The sequence below is a fragment of the Homalodisca vitripennis genome, chromosome X (genome assembly GCF_021130785.1).
Source record: "Homalodisca vitripennis isolate AUS2020 chromosome X, UT_GWSS_2.1, whole genome shotgun sequence".
NCBI lineage: Eukaryota > Metazoa > Arthropoda > Insecta > Hemiptera > Cicadellidae > Homalodisca > Homalodisca vitripennis.
Window position 1 is genome coordinate 23390122 of NC_060215.1, and position 24669 is coordinate 23414790.

The window sequence follows — 24669 nt, forward strand, 5'->3', positions numbered from 1 at the left end:
ATGAATATAAAATTAATGTTTTTGGTTAAATACAAAAAGTATAGCCCTGTGACGAATTTTAGTTGTAATTGAAGTATACAAATTAGTAATTAATAGGTTGCACTCCAATATACAAGGGCTTAGAGGAAACATTGTCCTGTTGTAAACTTTTGTTGCAAAATTAAATAATTGTCTTGTAGTAAGCATATGATCTGAGCACTCGTTACCGACAAATGAAATAATGTTTTCTTCTCCAGCTAAGTATTATGTGCTAGTTTTTATTGTAGAGAAAGGTGTACCAGGGTGGATCTTTAACATTTATAAGTAAAGACAGTGTTTCTAGAGTTTATGATGTTAGTTAATTTAATGAAGAACTAAATTTTAAAGGTTTCAAGAATATATAAACTTATTTATCAATATTGTTTCTTTGCACCATTCAACTGCAGGTGAATCATATATATTACTGAGTATTCTAGATTTGTTTTTAACTTTCCTGAAGAATTGACAGATCTACACTATTGTAGCTGATGGAAATTTTAATATACACTTTGATGTAACATCTGATAAAAGGAAAGCTTTGAATTTTTTTCATTTATTTTCTCTCAAAGCAATTTTAGGTGTCTGAATCATTGTCCTATAAGGGATACAAACTGCTTGTACATTTTTTTTTTTATTAACAACCAAAGGCTTTTAAACTCTTGCTATCATTTCCACTTTATGATCATGACTGTCTTGTTACAAATCTAAAAGTAGCAGAAGGAAGCTCACTGAATCATACTAACTCTGTCCCATTTACTGAAAGCACTTTATAAATATATTTTTTTTATCAGCTCTCAAAATCATGTATAGAAGTTGATTATCATATGACTTAAATAATACATTGACCTTTCACTTTCAATGTGGTAGGCCCCAAGCTAAATATTGTATAACAAGAAATAACAAGAGAAACAGATCATTCATACGAATAATGTAGCCATTTATTGATATATTGTTCACTCTACAAACTAAAATTACAAATTTAGAAGTTAAATTTTCAAGATACATTATAAAAAGATATAAAATTAAAGGATTTTTCTAGCTTTTAACATAGAAAATTTATTTACATAATCAGAAAAGTCTGTGCCAAATGTCAAGTATTTCCAGAGTACAATAACATTAGAAAATTAATTTCTAATGTTTATTTTCTCACATTCTATAAGTTGACGTAAAACAGAAAATCCTCTTTCTGTGGACCAGTTGGTGACATGAATGTGTAACATTCTCTTTCATTGTTTGCAGCACACAATCTGCCATACCCTTGATAGACTTGTGAAACGTTTTAGCAGATAGATATGAACTTGTCCTAGCCCTTTGTTCCCATACTGAACAAGGTGTTGAGAAAGAAAAGGGTTGAATTTGCTTATCAATTTAAGGTATCCTTGATAGATGCCATTGGAGGTAGACCCTAAATATTCATTTATCACCTTGGAAAGGTGACCTTATAACTGGAGAAAGCTCACAACAGTTACAGTTCTGAGTAATATAATTCGCCAATAACTGATCTGCTCATATTGGGTTGAAAGTAATGTGTGTATTTGTTCTCTCTGTTTTTATCTATTAATGCATGTTTTTTATATTAGAACGATAGGCCGCTGATGTTAATGTTGTTTACTCCAATCATTTGAATGTTTCCAAACACTGAACTAGGATGAAAATCCAGTTTTATTGTCCATAGACTGAAATAAGCAGCAAGAAACACAAAATATTTCCAGACAATTGCAAGTTGATCAGCCAATCTCTAACATAAGATTCACCATTGTAAAGTTTACATTTAAATAGTTTTATAGTAAGCCTCATGGTGTGCTTTCGTGGTGCGTAAAAGGCCTTTCAGGCTTAAGTGCATGACAGTAGGCTGCCCCATAGATGAAGAAGAAGTGAGTGCTTAGATTTGTCATTGTAAATACGTTCAGACTTAGAAAAATCCACTTGAAGGTTTTGTGGATTGCCAGTATTGAGCAAAATTTTTGAAAAGCTTTTTCTCATAAGAATGCTTCACTTTTTGGACAAATACAGTTACCTCTCAAATGAACAATTTGGATTTAGAAAGGGCAAATCGACGACAGAGTAGTGTGTCTTGTCGATATGATTGTAGAGGGAATAGAATGTCAGAACCACATGATGACTGTGTTTTTAGACTTGTCTAAAGCATTCGACTGCGTTAACCCCCATTTGTCCTAAGGAGTGGTCCTGTGGAGAGCGTGCGCAAACTCTCAGTTTCAGAGAGCATTCACCCTCGCAGGCAGGTGTTAGTTTTATTGGCAGACTTCCAAATTCAATAAAAAATTCCCTAATACCCAAGGCGTTCAAAATGCGCCTCAAACACCTTTTGGTGTCACAAGCATTTTATAATGCAGGGGAGTTTTTAGCATTTAACTGGGAGACCTCCCAATTACACGACTGATGCTGCTGTTTAAAGTGGGTTATATTGGTGAATTGTAAAATTGTGTGTTTGAATGAGAATTTTGTGGTATGAATGTAAGAAATTTTAGATTAAAATCCATGACGTTTGCTATACAATGTACTATTGTCGCTGCAATAAAACTGATTTAATTTGTTTTGGGATATTGTTTGTCAATAATGTTACAATGGTTAATGTTAATAACCGTCCAAACATAAAAATTTTATCTTTCTATTATTTATTGTTAAATTGTAAAGAATTCTATAACAATGTCAATTGTTAGAACTGCTATATCCAATTGTTAATAACCACTGAATAATTTATTTTCTGTACTATTGATAGCCTAAGTTTTATTACCTTTGATTAAATGATAAAGGAATGAGGATTTGCTCAGTGACATGTTACGGGGACACCATTCATAGTTGAAAATGTGTATTGACATAAATGAAATGTTACTTAAGTGATTTCTTTTGATTTGTAGATGACATTCCAAGTAATCCAGAGAAGCCAACCATGAAGAAAGTCGTAAGTATATTTTAATAAAATACAAGTTATAGAAAAGGAAAATGTAGCTCTGACACCATCATTAAGATGCTTCTGAAAGAAAATATCTAAACCAAAATATATGGTTGTGCAATTCAGGATATAGTGTTATATAAAACTAGTTAGTTGAGTCTCATATACTATCTACATATTGAAAAATATGACCATGATTCATTCATTTAGTGGTATGGACCTTCGCCTCTCAGATTTTGATGATTTTTAGTATGGAAGTTGTATCTACCAAGTCTAGTTAAAATGAAAAATTTTACATTTTTCTGCCTTTGGATTTTTGAGTTACAGGCTTTTAAAACCCACGAAAAGGCAGTTTTTTGGTCATGTCTCAGTATTTTATAATCTCCATAGCTAAAAAACTATTAAAGCTGAAGAGCTCACGTTTGTGGCATTCTTTTCCATTTCGAATGCTCTTAAATTAATTTAATATATCACGACTATGTTTTATATATTTTAATTTTTTTTTATTCTCCCAAAATTACGTCCCAAAAAAATAAAAGGTGCCACAAGTACTGAGAAAGTAAAAGGTCTGCCCAGTCACAGCCTCTCATGACCAGGTAAGGTTGTTTACGCTTGAGGGGGCACGCAACCCCCAAGGGCTCCGTTTGCAACACACTATCCCTGCGCCATGCATCCCTTACAATATTCCAGCTTATCAATACAAACATTTGATTTTGCCCCTACTGATGAGAATGAAGTCTTAGAAGCAATAAACTCACTAAAACCAAAGTTATCTTGTGGATTGGAAACATGTTTTATTATAGAACCTGAAATCCTACAAGGAACAACGCTTTGAAGACTACTGTACAACTGGCTTGTAAAACGAACAATCTACACGATTTAAAAGTTCTTCGCCCTGACATTGAAAATCAAGAATTCAATCTATTTTGTTGTAATCTTGATGTCATTACATCTCTTGAAGATTTTGTAAATAAAAATCTTCTGATGTCTGATATAAAACATAACTGTTGAACATAAAATGATATTGTTCTAATGTTGTTATCAGACGACTACAGAGTACAATGCTGCTGACACTTCTAGCTCCATCGTACAACCAGAGAATATTCAGACAACTCAGAGACAACCTTTACAGCAGACCACCGTGCCTCCAACAGTAGGTGAGTCACCCTCTGTGTGAATGTTGTGGCAATGTCCAACAGAAGTAACTTTATTTGTTGACTATTTGATATTAGTGACTTATTATAACTTTCAATTTTTATAATGGTTTCTTATATTCATTAGATCGGCTGAGATATGGAGATTTCCAGATTTATGTGGCAGTTGCTTGTGGAGTAAGCTCCTGCAGGGTGTCTTCTGGTCATTAAAGTCCAAGAAAAGTCTTGTATTTTAACCTTTTAAGTGCCGATTTTTCAATGGTGTTGTTATAGGACTCTGCCGGGTATATTAGTTACGCATAGATTTGCTCCACTGTCAGTGAAATGTAACGTGTTTCTCGCCCCCACAGTCAAACTTTTTTTTAAAGGAGAGGCTGATCTCCTTTTAAGCTTTATTCTGCCCGTCCTCATGGGCCACTGGCCTGTGCAAAGATCTTATCAGAGTAAAGGGGAAAGTTGATACAGTACAAAATTGATAGTACTGATAAAAAATGCTACAGTCACAGGCAGGTACAATTTGCGCTATCACTAACTGAGATCCAATATCCAACGTCTTAGACTGCTGTAATCAGCACTCCCATGTGTTGAATGAACCAGAATTTCAGATTATCAAAGTTTGCATTTAGTGAGGCTCAAGTTGAAATATATAATCTATTTTAATTAAGGAATTTTAAATAATGGATAATAGAATTTCAAACATTTACCATCATCATATATTACAAAAATAGACCACTATATTTAGGGATTGAAATCTATCCTCTTCTCCTATCTATAAAAAAAATTTAAAACAGTGTTAAGCAAGCACAAATAAACATATGGCAATAAACTTGCTAAAGTCAACTCTTCTGACTGCTCTGGACTTCTCAGCTACGCAACTGAATTCTTAATGTAAAACTTGCACTATTGTTAGGTTTGACCATGAACAGTTATCCATTCAAATCATCAACCATCAGTAATAATTTTAAACAAAGGGTTTAAGTATTATTTATGTTTTTGTTTGTGTAGGTAGAGGAAGGGGCAAGTTACTGCAAAAGCTGGCAGGTACGTTCTACAATATATTTGTTAAAATAATGATTATACCTTTTAAAATGATCTGTCAGTACAGTGTCAATTAAATGACTTGCAAAAGTAAATCTGGTGATTATTTACGACTTGTAAAACAAACAAGAAACTCTTAGTGCATACATTTTCAATGAAAATTATTATAAAAATCCAGTGAACAATATTTCAGTTAAACTATTTCTGTAAACAAAGAATTCTACCATTCATTTTTATTGGATTTTTCTTAGTGATGCAATTATAATCTCATCTCTACCCAAAAGTTGTTTTATAATTATCATATATGTGTAATAATAACCTACATAAATACACAGAGTCAGAATTTTGAATTAATATTATTAAACTAATGTATTTTATAAAAGTTGCATTGGTTTGGGGTGTTATTACTGTATGTTGTTAACAATAGTTAAAAGAAACCTAACATAATAATAATTATTACCCAGCCAAACTGGGTATTAGGTATGAAAGATAAGCACTAACTATATAGCCTATATTTTGGTAGTGATTATTATATAATCCAGGAAGTTAATAAAATTGAAGTTTTATTCTTTAGTGTTATGTGAGTAACAATTAGGTTGTAATGAAGTGTTACTTGAGTGGTTTCTTTTGATTTGTAGACTTTCACAAGAAGACCAGCTCAGGGAGAACATGTACAACACAAGACGTGAGTATGTTTTCATAAAATTCAACAAGGGAAAATGTTAATCATCGTTCTTTGTTTGGGTTTGAAATTGAATAAGCATCAACAGATAGGTAGTCACTGCTGCCGCCATTGTAGTTAACATTGACCTGCTGATCTTAAAACTCCCTCCTGCAGAAAACTCTACATTTTGAATAGCCAGTTGCAGGAAAAATGATTCCAGTTTGTTGTCTCTTCAGTCCTGCATCCAAATCCTTGATCAGTTTGCAGATTATTGGTGAAGTCTCGTCAGCCGCTTGAGTGACATCAGAGCTCAAGGAGACAATCTGTAGCAGGTAGCAGATGTGACAAGATGTTTAGATTCCTTTCTCAATAAGGCTTAATGGATTTTCAGACTCAATAAACAGGAAAAAAGTGTTAAGGGTAATAGTGACATGTACAAATTTGTAGCATATTAAACTCAGTAAGAGGTCACAATAAAAGGCATTGACTAGGTCTACAGCTTCAAGTAGCATTTGGTAAGCGCTCATACGTTTCTTGATTTTTTATTGGAGTTTCTGTTTTGTCTGGGATTTTTACATCGAGGATACTGGCAAAGTACCAGTTGCTTGTAGCTCTAGATGATTACTTCTTGTCTGATCTAGCATTAATTAGTCTGAACCTCATCACAATGCAGTGAATGACTTCGTGGAACTGGACCAATATACATATCTGAATATAGGCTGCAACCATCGAGCAAGCAATAAGTATGATACGTGAGATAATGAATTCATAATCCCTTGCTAAGTTCAAAATTTGGTATAGATAGGTTCCTCCAGATATTATAGGAGTAACTGTGAGAATAGCAATGAGTGTAATTAACTTCACTTTCATATAACGTTTTGACGGCGTCAATTGCAGACTGTGATCAAATCTTTTCAGAGTGTCACAAACGTCCAGGAAATTTCTTTTAATACACATGTATAAAAATTTAGATGATTTATTTGAAAGAACTCAACACACCCATAACACACGTTACTCTAGACCAACAGGAACTCTACCACTGCAATTAACTAAATCTTATTCAAACACCAACTCATACTATCTAGCTCACATGCTTTTTATTAATATAAGTAAACGGTTTCCTAATTTGAGTTTTTTCAATGAAATTTCTACAATTATCTTTAAAAGGAAAGTTAACCAGTGGATATTATTATTGTCTATTGAGGAGGCCGAGGCAGTGTTGTCTACGAACTACGGGTGGACAGTTTGACATGTGAACAGCCACCACTCTTATCCCATCATTATTCATTATCACTACCCCATTATAATCTGCGGTGACCCTGCTTATTTACCCTTGTTGCTAATATGTAAATGTTTTTAAAATTAATAATATTCAATTCTTTAAAACAGGTACATATTAAAATTACACGGTTTTTTCCTTTTAATATATTTATTCCATATTCACGTATGTATGTGGTATATAATAGTGTATTATTTTGTATTATATTTTATATTAATTTTTTTTATGTATATCCAGTCCGTTATTTCTTCAGGCGTGAGCAACTCGAGTCTGCGCACAGGCATCATAGCCCATGCAGGTTCATTTCCCGAGGACAATGTTTTATACATGATGTTATTTTTATGATGTTTATTTTATGATGATTATTTCTTATGATATTTATTCTTTGTTCTCATTTCAAACTCCGTTCGGTAATGTAATAAAAATTTTTTAGACGTTAATTGTACAGTTTGGATTGTAATATTGTACATATATTTGGGAAATAAATCAATTCATTCATTTTTTCATTCATTACCTCGAGTACTTTCTGGCACAGTTGTAGAAGCTGAAAACTACAGTCATCATTTTAGTTATATTGAGTATGATGTAAGCATTTAGATTAATATTGATATTTGAAACCATTAAGAAACCTTTTGATAAATTCACGTAAAGTACAAAACTCAGTTACCCTGTTTGTAATATAGTCACAGTCAAGCCCCAACAAAATACTGCTGGCGAAAAAGTCAGACTCTTGCATGTTGCTGATTCTGACGTGTATCAAATCAAATCAAATCAATATCCTTTATTACATGTTCATCAAGAACAGAAATGGTGTCAGTTTTACAGTAAAATCATTGATTGAGTACATAAAGAAACCTATACAAAATAAGAGTTGTTTGTTGGACAGTCTATTCATGTTGAAGAAACTCGTTTATGGAGTAGAACGGATGTTCAACTAGCCAGCTATGGAGTCCTCTCTTCAGCTTATTTCCATTCCTTGTCCGTAAGTTTCTAGGCAAGTGATTGAGGAATTTAATACCCATGTATGTTGGTTTTTTTCTCACATTGAGCTAGCCGATATGCTGGAAGACTGTAGAGTTGTGCATTAAGTGTGTTGTACGTGTGTAGATCACAGCCTCTTATCATGTTCTGTCCATCAGCATGCATCACAACTTCCTGTATGTAAAGACTGATAATTGTTAAAATTCCTAGTGACTTGAAGGCCTCTCTGCAAGTGTCCAGTCTCTGGAGTCCAGCTAGAATCCTGATGGCCCTCTTTTGTATAACTAAGATTCTTTGGATATTTGTTGTGGATGCTGCTCCCCAGACAGCAAGGCCATACCTTAGATGCGTTTCGAACAGTGCAAAGTACGCTGTTTTTGTTGTTGTTAGGTCGCTTATGGCTTTGAGTTGTTTGAGTGCATAGACAGAGGAGTTCAGCTTTTTGCAAAGGTTGTCTATGTGTGTGGTCCAGGTTAACATACTATCAAGCGTTATACCTAGGAATTTAACTTTGTTTTCCAACGTGACGTTTGGAATCTGTGGTACCTCTTGATTGCGATATCCAAATCCTACTTGACTGGTTTTGGTGGGGTTGACAACTAGATCGTTGTTATGGCAGTACTGGTAGGCTGAATTGAGAGATATATAACAGCAGGGTGGTGTCGTCTGCATACATGATGATCCTACAGTAGTCCTGAAGATGTTGAGGCATGTCATTGGTAAACAAAATGAAGAGCACTGGTCCCAATACGGAGCCCTGTGGAACACCTCGGGTTATTGGCAATGTACTGGATTGGATACTTGTTGTAATATTGTTTATCGTGTGCTGTAGTTCTACTAGTTGATGTCTTCCAGTTAAGTAGCTTCTGAACCATTCTTTAGCTGTTCCGGATATGCCTAGGGCCTCCAGTTTTTTGATGATAAGGTTATGACTTAGGCAGTCAAAGGCCTTAGAGAAGTCCAGGAAGAGGCAAGTTGAGAGTTTTCTTTCTTCAAGGTCATCGATTACAGTTTATATGAGTTTAATCATTGCTGTTGTTGTTGATTTGCCCTTGGTAAAACCATGCTGTGTGTTTGTGAGTAGGCCGTGTTCGTTGCAGTATGTCAATAATCTTTTAATGACTATTTTCTCACAAAGCTTAGAGAAAGTTGAAACAAGGGAGATTGGTCGGTAGCTGCTAGCTGAGGCAGGGCATCCATTTTTGTATTTTGGGTAGACCTTGGATATTTTCATACCTGATGGGAATTGACCTTGTTCAAAATGATTTATTAAATATTATTACTAATGGGGCACAGAGTTCATTTACACAGTGTTTAAGAAGTTTAGATGATATTTCATCATTTCCGGAGGAGTTCTTTGATTTCAAGTTTCTTACAACATCTTTTACTTCTACTTCATTTGTAGGAGATAGAATGGGAAGTTTATGAGTTGTGCACCTTAGTATACAGTTTGTTGTTGCCTTCTTGTTTTGGATATTTTTTAGAGTTTCGTCAGCAATATTAGTGAAGAATTTGTTTAGATGTGCTGCAACTTGCTCTGCATCATGGACCATTTCACCATCTATCTGAAGATGTATTTCAGACTTTTGCTTTTTCTTAACTCTTACATTGTTTATTATGTCCCATACAGCCTTTGACTTATTGTCTGCATCATTGATGTAGTTTTTGGATGCTTCCTTCCTTAGAGATCTGAGCCTTAGATCGTATGTTTTCTTTATTCCAGCTGCCTGTTTCCTGTAATCTTCATTTCCCGTCATATTGTACTGATGCAGTGTCTCAAGATAGTTGTTTTTCATTTGTAATGCTACTGAATCTGCAAAAATTTTTGGTTTAAGTCTGGTTTTAGATCTTTTCTTTATCTTGGGACATGCTGTGTCGAATGCAAGTGACAGTTTAGTGTTGAAAATATTGTAAGCATCTTCTGTTGATAGAGCATGGACTACTGGTTCCCAGTCTTCTTGCTGAAGTAGGACTTTCAGTTCATTGAGGTTTCTGTGGTTTAAGCATCTGTGAAACACCTGGGGTCTTTGGGGTTGTTTAGTAGGTGGAATTTTACAAATTTGGGCTGTGTGGTCCGAGAGTCCAGTGTTTATCACATTTGTAACAATGTCTCTTGGGTCATAATTTGTGCATATGCAATTAATTGAGGTTTTTGAGTGGGAGGTTATTCTGGTGGGAGGTAAGTCTATCCTTGTCATATTGTGAAGAGCTAGTGTTTCATTCAGTTTTACTGTATTTCTATCAAATTTCATGATATCAATATTTATGTCTCCCATCAATATAAGTGGTGAGCTCTTGGCTTTCGTTTCCTCTAGCGATTGTGACATTATGCTGAGTGCATTGTCGATGTTCCCTGTCGGTGATCTGTATATTCCCATTACGTAAATAGTGATAGTTCTTAATTTGATCTTCATAAGCGCAAGTTCACATATCAGTTCCTCACAGTATTGATGTATCTCAATTGGTTCCGTTTGTGCTTCCAGGTCCTCTTTGACGTAAATAGCTACACCACCTTGTTTGTGCACTTCTCTGCTAAAATGGGCTCTTAAAGAATAGTACGGAATTAAAGTATTCCCTTCAATTTGCTCTTTTTTGAGACCATGTTCTGATAGAATTAATATTTCGGGTTTTACCTCTTCTATTACATGAAGTAGTCTGTTTATTTTGTTGGAGATTCCTTGAATGTTTTGGTGGAGAATAGTGGAGACTGGAGCTGTTTGTGGTGGTTTTAGTTCTAAAAAATTGAAGTTTGTTTTGTTGAGGGGGCCTGAGTGCTCGGTGATAACAGTATTTTTTGTTTCAATATGTAGAGATATCGAGTCTTGTGTTTTTGGCTGTTGGATGAGGAGCTGATGCATTGATGTTGGGACCAGAGGGACGCCGTTGACTAGCAATGAGTCGCTTAAGGCCTCTTTGTGATTGTAACCCTTCATCATGCATTCTTTATAGAAGCCTATATGCTTTACAAAAAATGATTCATAAGATTCCTCCTTTACCTTTACTTTGGCATTTATAGGGGGTTTCTTGTTCCACTTCACTTTAGAGTAGGAGTTTTCTAATGTTAGTTCGACAGTATTGATTTTTTGCATAGCTTTTGCTACTTGTAAAGATACGCTGTACAAAGTGCTGGAAGGTGATGTCTCTCCAGTATCATTTAGCTTTTTGTTGCAGGTTTTTACTACATCTGAATTCTGGACATAACTATTTGATGTCTTTAGACTGTCTACAGTCTGGGGTTGAGGCTGGGTTTTTAGTTGTTCAACAATCCTTTCTACTTTGTCTTGCCTCAGTTTCAGTTGGGTCAGCTCTGTTAGGAGAAAAGAGTTGCTTGTTTTGAATTGTCATCCAACTTCTGTAGTTGTTTTTTTAAGGACGTTATGACACTGTCTTGTTTTTTAATTTTATTTTCATAATCGTCAATGAGAGCCATTTGATCTTTGTCATGATCCTCAAATATCCGTTGAATGTTTGCAAACTGATCTTTTCCATTTTCAACTTGCTTCTCTGCGTCTGCAATTATTTGCTGCAAATTTTCAATCTTTAAAATGTAGTTTTCTTCCTTATGTTCATGTTCTTCAATTATTCCTTCAAGACTGGTGAGTTGCAGCTTAAGTTTAATGTTCTCATCTTTCAGTAGGTTATTTTTCTCTAGAAGCATTGCTCCTATTTTAGCAGCCATTTGTAGATTATTTTCTTCATCCTGAAAGTCATTTTGAAGCAGGCTCCTCTCTAGTTCTTCCAGAGGTTCACTAGATGTGTGAACTTGAATTTCTTTTGGCGTTTTATCTATACAACAATGGTTTTTTATTCTGTCAGTTTTTAGGGTATTTCCTGTTTCTTTCGTACTCTGAATATTTTCTAAATAGTATTCTTCAGCTTCTATGAGGGCTTGGTTGAATTTATTATTCCTTGTACTCTGAGTTTTCTTCTGTCCACATTTATGTATGTTTTCCGCATACAGCCAGATATCAGTTTCTCTAGCCTTGACAATATCTTTAGTTCCAAAACATGTGACTTTGTATTTTGGTGTCTTTGTGGTTTTGTTAATTTCATTCACAAGTGCAGGCCATTCTGGGTATCCTTTTACTTTGACGAAGACCACATCACCAGTTAAAAATTTTGTATTGTCCTGTGAGTACATTACAGTATGTGTCATGTCAGAAAAGTTTATATTTCAATTTAATACATAGTAACAATGACATGGGTACACAATTATTTCAAGAGATGATTCTAGCAATAATAAAATAATTATTACTATAATTCTTTTTTTTTTTTTTAGTCAATAAAAATTAAAATGCATAAATAAAGAAGATATGCAGTTGTTAAATTACAACTTGTCTGGATGTTTTTTAATGTAATTCATTAAGGTTTAAGGTTGCCCTCAGGCAGTACTTGTCTGCCAGTGCACACAGACTGACAGTCACTGTAATGTGTCAGCAGTCACATAAGTTTGATAGTGGTGTAGTGTCTCAGATGAATATTTCCAAACAAATCACTCAAAGTGGGAGTTCATGTTAAGAGCGGTTAAGCCCTCCAGGCAATGATTTATGAGACCAGTGTGTGAGTAATAAGTCAGATAGTCTTATCAGTTAGGTAACAGGACAAGGTCAGTAAAAGCCATCCTGATTGTCAAATTGTTGGATGTGATCTAGACTGGTTTGCACAGGTGTTCCAATACGTCACTATCTGATCTCCTATCTGATCAACTGACTAACGTAGTATTTCCTTTTTGTTTACAGTTGTATTTTATTTTACTATAGCAGTTTAATCCTTCTTTAAAAGTTATTTATTTAAAAGTGTGCTCCATTAAGTTTTGAAAACTATACTGATGCCTTCATACCAACTGCAATCAGCTGAATGTGTCCATTCTTCCCCACTCAAGCAGACAAAAAACCGTCACAAAACCATGTGGGTCCCTCACTGTATGGAAACTTGTTTCATTTAAGCGAGCTTAGATGGAAAATGTAAGTATAGCTAAACAAAATTACTTACTAGAAATACACTTTCTTACTTAGTTGTAAAATATTTACTGTCTAGTAGATGTTTATTGTCACCATTCTTTAGAAAAACCACCAAATATGAAGACACACAGATCACTGTGTTGACACTCACTTACAATATATGAGGCAAGTGTATTACAGTGGGAACCCCACACATACTTGATAAAAGTAGTGAGATATTTCTGAGAGAACACAAATGCTGATATATTCTTTTAACGTGGGGATTCAACACTGTGTTAGCAATTTTATTGCAATCATCGTCCTATGTTTGCATTATATTTGAAGTAATTTTTTTTTGTTTAAATCGCTTATACAGTACTTCTTTTGTTTAGTTGTTAGATTTTTTAAATAATTTACATAGAGCATTCAATATTCAAATACTAACAACTTGTATTAATTATTGAGTGCAAAGAATTTTTTATGTTGCATTATTATTTCCAGCCAATAGTGTAGCAGTTAGATATATGTGTGTTGATGCACTTTTTTAAAATAAATATTACAACTAATAACACGTACAAGTACATAAAAGAACATACAAGTTGCTTTGAAGCACAATCTCTTTTCCAAATTGAATTGTGTTGAAGATATTGGACAAATATGAGTCAAAGTGTCAAACGATTGACTAACGCTCAATATTCAATATCATTAAGTTCTAATAATTCTTTGTTTTAAAAATCACTTCACCTAAAGAATATTAAAAAGGGTCATAAAAGAACAATGTTTATTTCATCTTGTGAATTGCTATAACACATGTAGATTCAATTAATATTTTGGATTAAAAATTTGTAAAAAATATCACTTCTGTATTGTTAGCTACTGGGATTAAGAGCCGCCAGTAATTATTGTCCCGTTTATAATTAATAAAAATGTTATTTTGTATAACTTGTAGAGTGTAGTACACTTAATCAACATATTTGAATTTAAACTTGTTTAGTATTTAATAACACATAAACACTGTAAAGTAATAATTACAAAATATTTTTAACTGTTAAACAAAAATTTAGTTTAATAAATATTTATATTAATGTAAGAAATTTATTAAAACATATTTGAATAGTCCTTAAATTATAAATAAATTCTCCAATCGTAAGATGTAGCTCTGAACCTCGTCACAATTGTGATTCAATTTCAGACCCAAACATACACTACCCAACTATCATTTAAATACTGTTACCTTTAAAAAAAATTATTAATTTATTTCATTTTTATAAAATACATATATTTTATTGGTCTGTTGGAGTTTAACTAATATTTAACGATAAGTTAAACTACTTTAATCAAAGATTAAATGTGCTTAAATACAATAAATGTTTAGCGCAATCCGAACATGCTCAATTTACCTGAAAAGTAAAAAAGAGTTTTTGAACATTTAGTAAATACGTCCAGGAGCCAATATTTCTAAATAATTTCTTAGCTTCTACTGGTTGCCATATTATGCAACTTATCCTATATAATATACAGCCGCATGGGTAACTGACTCACTGACTGATATATAAATACAAATTCTGACATACTTCTAGAAGTGCTGGAAACTTGAAATTTTGCACTTACGTCCCTTTTCCAGTATAACGAACAGGAAAAGTCTAAAAACCAGCAATTAATACTTTTAACCCCCCAAAAACATTAAAAACCTGTTGAAACTGGCTAAAAACTGTTGTAGTTGTTTGCTTTCGATTCATATAGCGACTAAACACACAGCTCAAATCTAATTATTGTCGGTTTTAGCAAATTGTCTGATCTACAAAATACGTACATTATATTTTCCCGCATCTCTACCGGTCCACCCGAAAAATGCTCTCGAATTCGAACATTTTGTAAAACTTTGCCAATTTTCACTTTTGTTTGAAGAACTGTAGTGCCTAAACGGTAGGTCGTAGCAGGGATCTAATGAAAAAATGCTGGCTTGGAGTGAAGTGATCTACAAAGAAGGTCCAGTGACTGTTAGCCCTATCTCCATCGGTTTGGCCACAAAACTCGTATAAAAGGAAAGGTTTTTGAATTTCTACTTCAAAATTTAGCTTCCGCGCTCGATAGCGGCCAAACCATTGGCCATAGCTCAAAACAAAACACAAGTTGGATTAAAGAAATCACGTGTTCTACAAAAAAGCTCTATTAACTTTAGGCACCATATCTATTGGTTTAGCCGTAAATAGCAATTATGTGAAAACTTTTTGAAATTTTCACGTGAAATATTAGATTCTGGGCTCGATAGCGGCGAAACCATTGGTTGTAGGTCAAAATATGTATTCAACAAGATTTTGTAAATGACGTGATCTACAAAAATGTTCCAGTGACCTTTGATATTATCTCCATCGGATAGGCAGCAAAACACGATTTTGTTCAAAATGTTTGTTATTATCATGTGAAAATTTAGTTCCTGGTCTCGATCGCGGCCAAACTGTTGGTCATAGCTCAAAACAAGTTGTATTCCAGAACTAGGAAATGATGTGCTCTACAAAAAAGGCCCAGTAACTTTTTTCCCTATCCTCAATAGTTTGGCCGCAAAACTCGTTTAAAAGAATTCTGTTTCTGGGATCGATAGCGGCTGAATAGCTTATTTAAAATTTGTTATTAACAGATGTACTTAATCTTCTGATAAATATTGCTCTCTATTTATTTTAATTGCACAGACCAACATCCTCCAGTAAAGAACGACTTGTTTTTCACTCGCATGACTAATAAACCCTCCTCTGGAATTTCTTATATTTAAAATAATACACAACTTATTACAAGTTCATTTATTTTGAAGAAAATTTTAATCTATACAATAATTTTACATGTTGATTACATTTTGTATCTTACATCCTTGTTTTCACCAGCTCTTGATAACCTCAGTCATGTTGTGGTCAGCTTTCAATGTGTTCTTCGTATGATATCTTTCAGGAATTCCACAATTACAATAGTGAACATCAGAAAAATCAGTAGGCAAATCAAGTGTCCACACACGCATCACATTTTTCAAAGATGTAGTACTGCATGTCCATCATTTTTCACTAGAACAAATTTTGCGTGCTATTCAATAGAATTGTTTTCCAAAATAATCTTGTTGCATTTCCATGGATACTAAAATTCCGATTGTCAATAAAATAAATTAAAATACCACTTAAAAACACAAAGTGTTTATATATGTATACAGAGGGTTGAGCTATTATTGCAGCATTTCTTAATATATTTTTTACCATGTCTATGTATAGTTTATCAGGGACTCTGCCCGACTTCCTTCTGGAAGCTAAAGATATTCTTTCCTGAATCAATTAGATGGAATGTAGTTCAGAGATTAGACTGTTATCCAAATTTCGTGTTTACTCTAAAGTTTCACTGTCTCTTATTCGACCTCCCTTTTTAGACCTATTGCAAACCGTTTTGATGCAACAAGATAAAATAAAACGCAGGATAATAGAGGTTCTTCTTGTATTTGTCACTTGCTTTAGACATTTAATAGACTATTTTGTTATATATGTTATGATACTACGTTAACATACTTTTGGCAGCTAATACGAGTAATAATACGTTATGAAGCAACAAAATATGATAAAAATAATAAATGCGATTACTGACAAAGAACACTGGATATTCATGTAATCATGTTATGGGATCATCCTTCGTCATGTTATAATTCTGAGTGAATGTATTGAAAGAAAACCACTGTACGTATTAGAACATTATGATAAAATAGATGGAAATAACAGAGTATTCATTTATTTTTTGTCTCTAACGACAGGTATTATTAGAAAAATTTTGTTTGTAAAGTATCTGAACGATCATATTTTAAGCCTAAGTGTGTTCATTTCAAAAGCAGCGAAGTATGATGGACTACAAATCGGCTACTTACTCTATAATGACTTAGTTTCCCTTAATTTCGATCTAGAAGACCTCCTTATTATAAATCAGCAACTTTAATTCCTGATCAGTGATATACGATAGCGTCAGAAATGAAATTTTATTACATTTTCCGTCACAAACTCCAGGAATATTTGGTAAGATTTGGATTACAAATGTCGGTACTACGTGTCATGTACTATGTAGTACAGTCGTCAGTTAGGTTGTTAGGCTGAGGTGATGTGGCTGTAGCAGTGATGGCGAGGCAGTACTAAAGTGATCGCTCACGCCAGTCTGGAGCACAGCTGATTGAAAGAAAAAAAGAAAGAAACACTTCTTTATTGAGCCGAAATTAGGACCACATGGTCCTTTCTTACATTTAACCTCTTAAAAAATTAATCTTAATAATGCAAATTAAGGCTAATTAACTATAACTTACACTTACGGTATTCCATTCACTCTTCCATTCACACAGTCACGATTCAAAGAGTAGCCCAGCCGCCCGCCACGATCATCCGGTCCAGGTATTTTCGTCTCAGCTCCACCACAAACCGTTTTCGGCTCTCAATTTGTTTGACAGGATCTGGTAAGGAGTTCCATAATCTACAGGCGGTAACGGTGAAGGATCGGTTATAGGTTTTGGTTCATTGTATTGGAATTCTGAGACTTAGTGCACCAGACCGAGTTTCTCTTGCGCCACTCCCCAATATTGTACATTGTTCATATCCGTGTAATATTACGTAGTACATCGTCAGTGTGACTGATTGACTGAGGTGATGTGCCAGTAGCAGGGATGGTGTAGCAGTACTATAAAGATATTCACGCCAGTCTGGAGCACAACTGATTGTTTATTGTTCATGTCCATGTAATACTACGTAGTACAGTCGTCAGTGAGGTTGTCAGGCTGAGGTGATGTGACAGTAGCAGGGATGGTGTGGCAGTTCTAAAGTGATCGCTTACACCAGTCTGGAGCACAACTGATTGTACATTGTTCATGTCCATGTAATATTACGTAGTACAGTCGTCAGTGAGGTTTTCAGGCTGAGGTGATGTGGCAGTAGTAGTGATGGTGAGGCAGTACTAAAGTGTTCGCTCATGCCATTCTGGAGGACAACTGATTGTACATGGTTCATGTCCGTGTAATACTACGTAGTACAGTCGTCAGTGAGAAATTCTGAGTGTGGTGATGTGACAGTAGCAGTGATAGTGAGTTAGTACTACAGTGATCGCATACTCCAGTCTGGAGAACAGCTGATTGTACATTGTTCATGTCCGCGTAATACTACGTAGTACAGTCGTCAGTGTAGTTGTCAGGCTGAGGTGATGTGGCAGTAGCAGTGATAGTGAGTTAGTACTAAAGTGATCACATACTCCAGTCTGGAGAACAGCTGATTGTACATTGTTCATGTCCGTGTAATACTACGTAGTACAGTCGTCAGTGAGGTTGTCAGGCTGAGGTGATGTGGCAGTAGCAGTGATAGTGAGTTAGTACTAAAGTGATCACATACTCCAGTCTGGAGAACAGCTGATTGTACATTGTTCATGTCCGTGTAATACTACGTAGTACAGTCGTCAGTGAGGTTGTCAGGCTGAGGTGATGTGGCAGTAGCAGTGATAGTGAGTTAGTACTAAAGTGATCACATACTCCAGTCTGGAGAACAGCTGATTGTACATTGTTCATGTCCGTGTAATACTACGTAGTACAGTCGTCAGTGAGGTTGTCAGGCTGAGGTGATGTGGCAGTAGCAGTGATAGTGAGTTAGTACTAAAGTGATCACATACTCCAGTCTGGAGAACAGCTGATTGTACATTGTTCATGTCCGTGTAATACTACGTAGTACAGTCGTCAGTGAGGTTGTCAGGCTGAGGTGATGTGGCAGTAGCAGTGATAGTGAAGAATAAATATATATATATATTCAGAAAATCCAAAACACTGCATTATGCGGTACTGGTAGTGGTACTTTCCTGTATGCAGTAGTGTCTTTTAATATGTATTTATAAAATGGTTTTATTTCAGTTACATTAAATAAATAGTACATTGTGTATTGAAACTGTATGTGAATGTAATTATGTACATGAAAATATATTATCATTTATTCAGCCAGTCTGTACTTTTGTTTCAGATGGAATTGGCTAAGAACTTGGAAGCATTTACTCTGGGAGAGTTCAAGAGAAGTAACCTGGAACAACAAACTGGTAACTATACATCGTTTAGCATTACATTTACTTGTCTATTTCAGTCATTGTTAACAGAACTCTTGCTCCATGGGACATTAATGGCCAGAGTGGTCGGCTGGAGATTGGGACATAACATATTTCTGCACTTGCACGACAATTTACAGGAACCTAGCAACTTCCCTTCCTGGCAACTGGTATAGCTCTCAATCCCCATTAGACCCATCAATGTAGTAAACTACTTGCTTTAGGCCTCAAAAATCTCATTTTCTACAGGCCCACGTTTTAATTCTTATACAGGCCCCGTATGAATGTTCACAGTTGAAACTAATTGTTGTTATACATATGCATGCTGATTGTCATTTAAAGAATAGTTAAACAGTTTGAATCGATAGATTTTCAGAAAATTATTGGCAGATAACAAAGGGAGCATAGCCATGTGGCAGTAGAGTACAGACTTGCTGGACGAGGTATGGATGTAACAGTTGCTTGTGTAGTAAGCTCCTGCAGGGTGTCTTCTGGTCATTAAAGTCCAGGAAAAGTTTTGTATTTTAACCTTTTAAGTGTCAATTTTTCAATGGTGTTGTTATAAGACACTGCCGAGTTTATTAGTTACCCACAGACTTTCTCCACAGTCAGTGAAATGTAACGTGTTTCTCACCTACTATGATCAAAATTTGTTCTTTTTAAAGGAGAGGCCAATCCCCTTTTAAGCTTTATTCTGCCCGTCCTCATGGGCCACTGGCCTGTGCAAAGATTTTATCAAACAGAGTAAAGGGGAAAGTCGATTCAGTACAAGGTTGATTGTACTGATAAAAAGTACTACTGTTACAGGCAGGATTTAAAATTGCACTATCTATAACTCAGATCCAATGTCCAAAGTCTTAGACCGCTGTAATCAGCTTTCCCATGTGTTTAAATAAACTAGAATGTCAGATTATCCTTAAATACTTTAAAGGTCTTGATGATCCACTTCACTCTGTTTTTGGTGAAATATTTGTCTCCCCTTTGTCTTCAAACTCAAGCTTCTTCCCTATGCGGACACTTGATGGATGGAACATTTGTGTTCACTTAACTATATAGTTGCTCCAGAAAAGTGGGTCTTCAAAGCAGGTGAATTGTTTCATTTCTGTTTCATATGAATCCTACATAAAACTTGAAATTATTAAAATAAACCAGAGCAAATGTCACGTTTGTAAAAATTCCAACAAAATGCAAGGCCACCCAACTCATGGGAATGTTGACAACACATCAAATGGCATAAGTGAACCACAGACCCAGTTCACATCTGCTATTGATCCACACACACAAAACAATTATTGATTTAGGCACAGATCATAATTCACAAAGGCCCTTCTAGCTCAGAGGTTTCACTAGACGAATACTCACCACTACCTCTTCCTGGGAAGTGTGTAAATAGTTTTACATGTAACATATAAAGGAATTAATCTAAAAATAATTGTTTTAAATACAAAAAGTATAGCCCTGTGATGAATTTTAGTTGTAATTGAAGTATACAAATTAGTAATTAATATACTTACTAATATATACATGAGGAAACATTGTCATGTTGTAAACTTTTGTAGCAAAATTAAATAATTGTCTTGTAGTAAGCATATGATCTGAGCACTCGTTACCGACAAATGAAATAATGTTTTCTTCTCCAGCTAAGTATTATGTGCTAGTTTTTATTGTAGAGGAAGGTGTACCAGGGTGGATCTTTAACATTTATAAGTAAAGACAGTGTTTCTAGAGTTTATGATGTTAGTTAATTTAATGAAGAACTAAATTTTAAAAGTTTCAAGGATATATAAACTTATTTATCAATATTGTTTCTTTGCACCATTCAACTGCAGGTGAATCATATATATTACTGAGTATTCTAGATTTGTTTTTAACTTTCCTGAAGAATTGACAGATCTACACTATTGTAGCTGATGGAAATTTTAATATACATTTTGATGTAACATCTGATAAAAGGAAAGCTTTGAATTTTTTTCATTCATTTTCTCTCAAAGCAATTTTAGGTGTCTGAATCATTGTCCTATAAGGGATACAAACTGCTTGTACATTTTTTTATTAACAACCAAAGGCTTTTAAACTCTTGCTATCATTTCCACTTTATGATCATGACTGTCTTGTAACAAATCTAAAAGTAACAGAAGGAAGCTCACAGAATCATACTAATTCTGTCCCATTTACTGAAAGCACTTTATAAATATATTTTTTTTATCAGCTCTCAAAATCATGTATAGAAGTTGATTATCATATGACTGAAATAACACATTGACCTTTCACTTTCACTATGGTAGGCCCCAAGCTAAATATTGTATAACAAGAAATAACAAGAGAAGCAGGTCATTCATACGAATAATGTAGCCATTTATTGATATATTGTTCACTCTACAAACTAAAATTACAAATTTAGAAGTTAAATTTTCAAGATACATTATAAAAAGATATAAAATTAAAGGATTTTTCTAGCTTTTAACATAGAAAATTTATTTACATAATCAGAAAAGTCTGTGCCAAATGTAAAGTATTTCCAGAGTACAATAACATTAGAAAATTAATTTCTAATGTTTATTTTCTCACATTCTATAAGTTGACTTAAAACAGAAAATCCTCTTTCTGTGGACCAGTTGGTGACATGAATGTGTAACATTCTCTTTCATTGTTTGCAGCACACAATCTGCCATACCCTTGATAAACTTGTGAAACGTTTTAGCAGATAGATATGAACTTGTCCTAGCCCTTTGTTCCCATACTGAGCAAGGTGTTGAGAAAGAAAAGGGTTGAATTTGCTTATCAATTTAAGGTATCCTTGATAGATGCCATTGGAGGTAGACCCTAAATATTCATTTATCACCTTGGAAAGGTGACCTTATAACTAGAGAAAGCTTACAACAGTTACAGTTCTGAGTAATATAATTCGCCAATAACTGATCTGCTCATATTGGGTTGAAAGTAAGGTGTGTATTTGTTCTCTCTGTTTTTATCTATTAATGCATGTTTTTATATTAGAACGATAGGCCGCTGATGTTAATGTTGTTTACTCCAATCATTTGAATGTTTCCAATCACTGAACTAGGATGAAAATCCAGTTTTATTGTCCAAAGACTGAAATAAGCAGCAAGAAACACAAAAGACTTCCAGACAATTGCAAGTTGATCAGCCAATCTCTAACATAAGATTCACCATTGAAAAGTTTACATTTAAATAGTTTTATAGTAAGCATGTGCTTAGATTTGTCATTGTAAATACGTTCAGACTTAGAAAAATCCACTTGAAGGTTTTGTGGATTGCCAGTATTGAGCAAAATTTTTGAAAAGCTTTTTATCATAAAAATGCTTCACTTTTAGGACAAATACAGTCACCTCTCAAATGAACAATTTGGATTTAGAAAGGGGAAATCGACGACAGAGTAGTGTATCTTGTCGATATGATTGTAGAGGGAATAGAATGTTGGAACCACACAATGGCTGTGTTTTTAGACTTGTCTAAAGCATTCGACTGCGTTAACCATAGCATACTGCTCGACAGACTTGGGTCCCATGGCATCAGAGGCGTGCCCCTTAAATGGCTTAGCTCATTTGTAAGTTATAGAACCCAAGTTGTTCAAATATCAAACCAATCGTAAAAAAAAAACCAGTAGAACTGAGTTATAGTGTTCCCCAAGGATCCATTTTCAGTCCTGTGCTTTTCCTGATTTATTTCAACGACATAGGATCATCACTTGTGCATGGAGGATCTAGTGCAGTATGCTGATATTACAACTCTCTGTTTTAGTGCAATATCAAGTTAAGTGTTGGAACAACAGGTTTTTGTTGACATCAATAACTGTGTACAATACTTCCAAAGCCTCAATCTCACAACAAACACCTCAAAATCCAATGTTTTAAATTGTGCTTTGCACAATGTAGGCAACCATTGTGGACCTGCCGTCTTGTTAGCTGATTCCACCTTGGAAGAAGTCCTCTCTTCAAAATTCCTAGGACTACACCATGTATGAGGGTTGACTTGGAATGGGAACATCAATCATGTTTGCGCAAAAATGTCCTCAGGCATTTATGTCTTGAGATCCTTACCAAGTCAGGTACTGATAACGGCGTATTATGGCTTAATTTACCCCCATTTGTCCTAAGGAGTGGTACTGTGGAGAGCGTGCGCAAACTCTCAGTTTCAGAGAGCATTCACCCTCGCAGGCAGGTGTTAATTTTATTGACAGACTTCCAAATTTAATAAAAAATTCCCTAACACCCAAGGCGTTCAAAATGCGCCTCAAACACCTTTTGGTGTCACAAGCATTTTATAATGCAGGGGAGTTTTTAGCATTTAACTGGGAGACCTCCCAATTACACGACTGATGCTGCTGTTTAAAGTGGGTTATATTGGTGAATTGTAAAATTGTGTGTTTGAATGAGAATTTTGTGGTATGAATGTAAGAAATTTTAGATTAAAATCCATGACGTTTGCTATACAATGTACTATTGTCGCTGCAATAAAACTGATTTAATTTGTTTTGGGATATTTTTTGCAATAGATTCTATAGTTGAAGGCAAAATGACATCCCACTTTTTAGGGTCAATAATGTTACAATGGTTAATGTTAATAACCGTCCAAACATAAAAATTTTATCTTTCTATTATTATTGTTAAATTGTAAAGAATTCTATAACAATGTCAGTTGTTAGAACTGCTATATCCAATTGTTAATAACCACTGAATAATTTATTTTCTGTACTATTGATAGCCTAAGTTTTATTACCTTTGATTTAATGATAAAGGAATGAGGATTTGCTCAGTGGCATGTTACGGGGACACCATTCATAGTTGAAAATGTGTATTGACATAAATGAAATGTTACTTAAGTGATTTCTTTTGATTTGTAGATGACATTCCAAGTAATCCAGAGAAGCCAACCATGAAGAAAGTCGTAAGTATATTTTAATAAAATACAAGTTATAGAAAAGGAAAATGTAGCTCTGACACCATCGTTAAGATGCTTCTGAAAGAAAATATCTAAACCAAAAAATATGGTTGTGCAATTCAGGATATAGTGTTATATAAAACTTGTTAGTTGAGTCTCAATATACTATCTACATATTGAAAAATATGACCATGATTCATTCATTTAGTGGTATGGACCTTCGCCTCTCAGATTTTGATGATTTTTAGTATGGAAGTTTTATCTACCAAGTCTAGTTAAAATGAAAAATTTTACATTTTTCTGCCTTTGGATTTTTGAGTTACAGGCTTTTAAAACCCACGAAAAGGCAGTTTTTGGTCATGTCTCAGTATTTTCTAATCTCCATAGCTAAAAAACTATTAAAGCTGAAGAGCTCATGTTTGTGGCATTCTTTTCCATTTGGAATGCTCTTAAAGTCCGGCGCAGAAGGCCTCCAATGCTTGCTGTAATACGGGACCAAGGAGAGAGCATGGAAGATTTTCTCTCCAGATACATAAACAACCCCACAGAGCAGGACAATGACATTCAGAACAAAAGCAACCCATCCATAGACTCAACCACTGATGCAGATAATGCCACTTCTCAAGGTTTCTTTACATCAGAATACTCATCTCAGAGGAAGCAAGGCAACAAACGTTTTTTAGCATTAGGCCCCCCTT

General features: G+C 34.6%; 1 protein-coding gene across 4 annotated transcripts in view; it reads left to right on the forward strand.

Annotated features, from left to right (window-relative positions):
• Positions 1-24669, forward strand: part of LOC124368779 — an 82412-nt gene that overhangs the window by 31294 nt on the left and 26449 nt on the right. For 2 of the 4 annotated variants that reach the window (XR_006923000.1, XM_046826139.1), the window contains exons 7-12: positions 2898-2941; positions 3978-4089; positions 5092-5127; positions 5763-5809; positions 18991-19063; positions 23934-23977. Coding sequence is in view for 1 of the 4 variants with exons in the window: in XM_046826139.1 (XP_046682095.1) it covers positions 2898-2941; positions 3978-4089; positions 5092-5127; positions 5763-5809; positions 18991-19063; positions 23934-23977 (356 nt within the window). In the remaining 3 variants the exon portion in view is untranslated. The remainder of the gene's footprint in view (positions 1-2897; positions 2942-3977; positions 4090-5091; positions 5128-5762; positions 5810-18990; positions 19064-23933; positions 23978-24669) is intronic. The other 2 variants (XR_006923002.1, XR_006923001.1) reach the window with 2 other exon arrangements.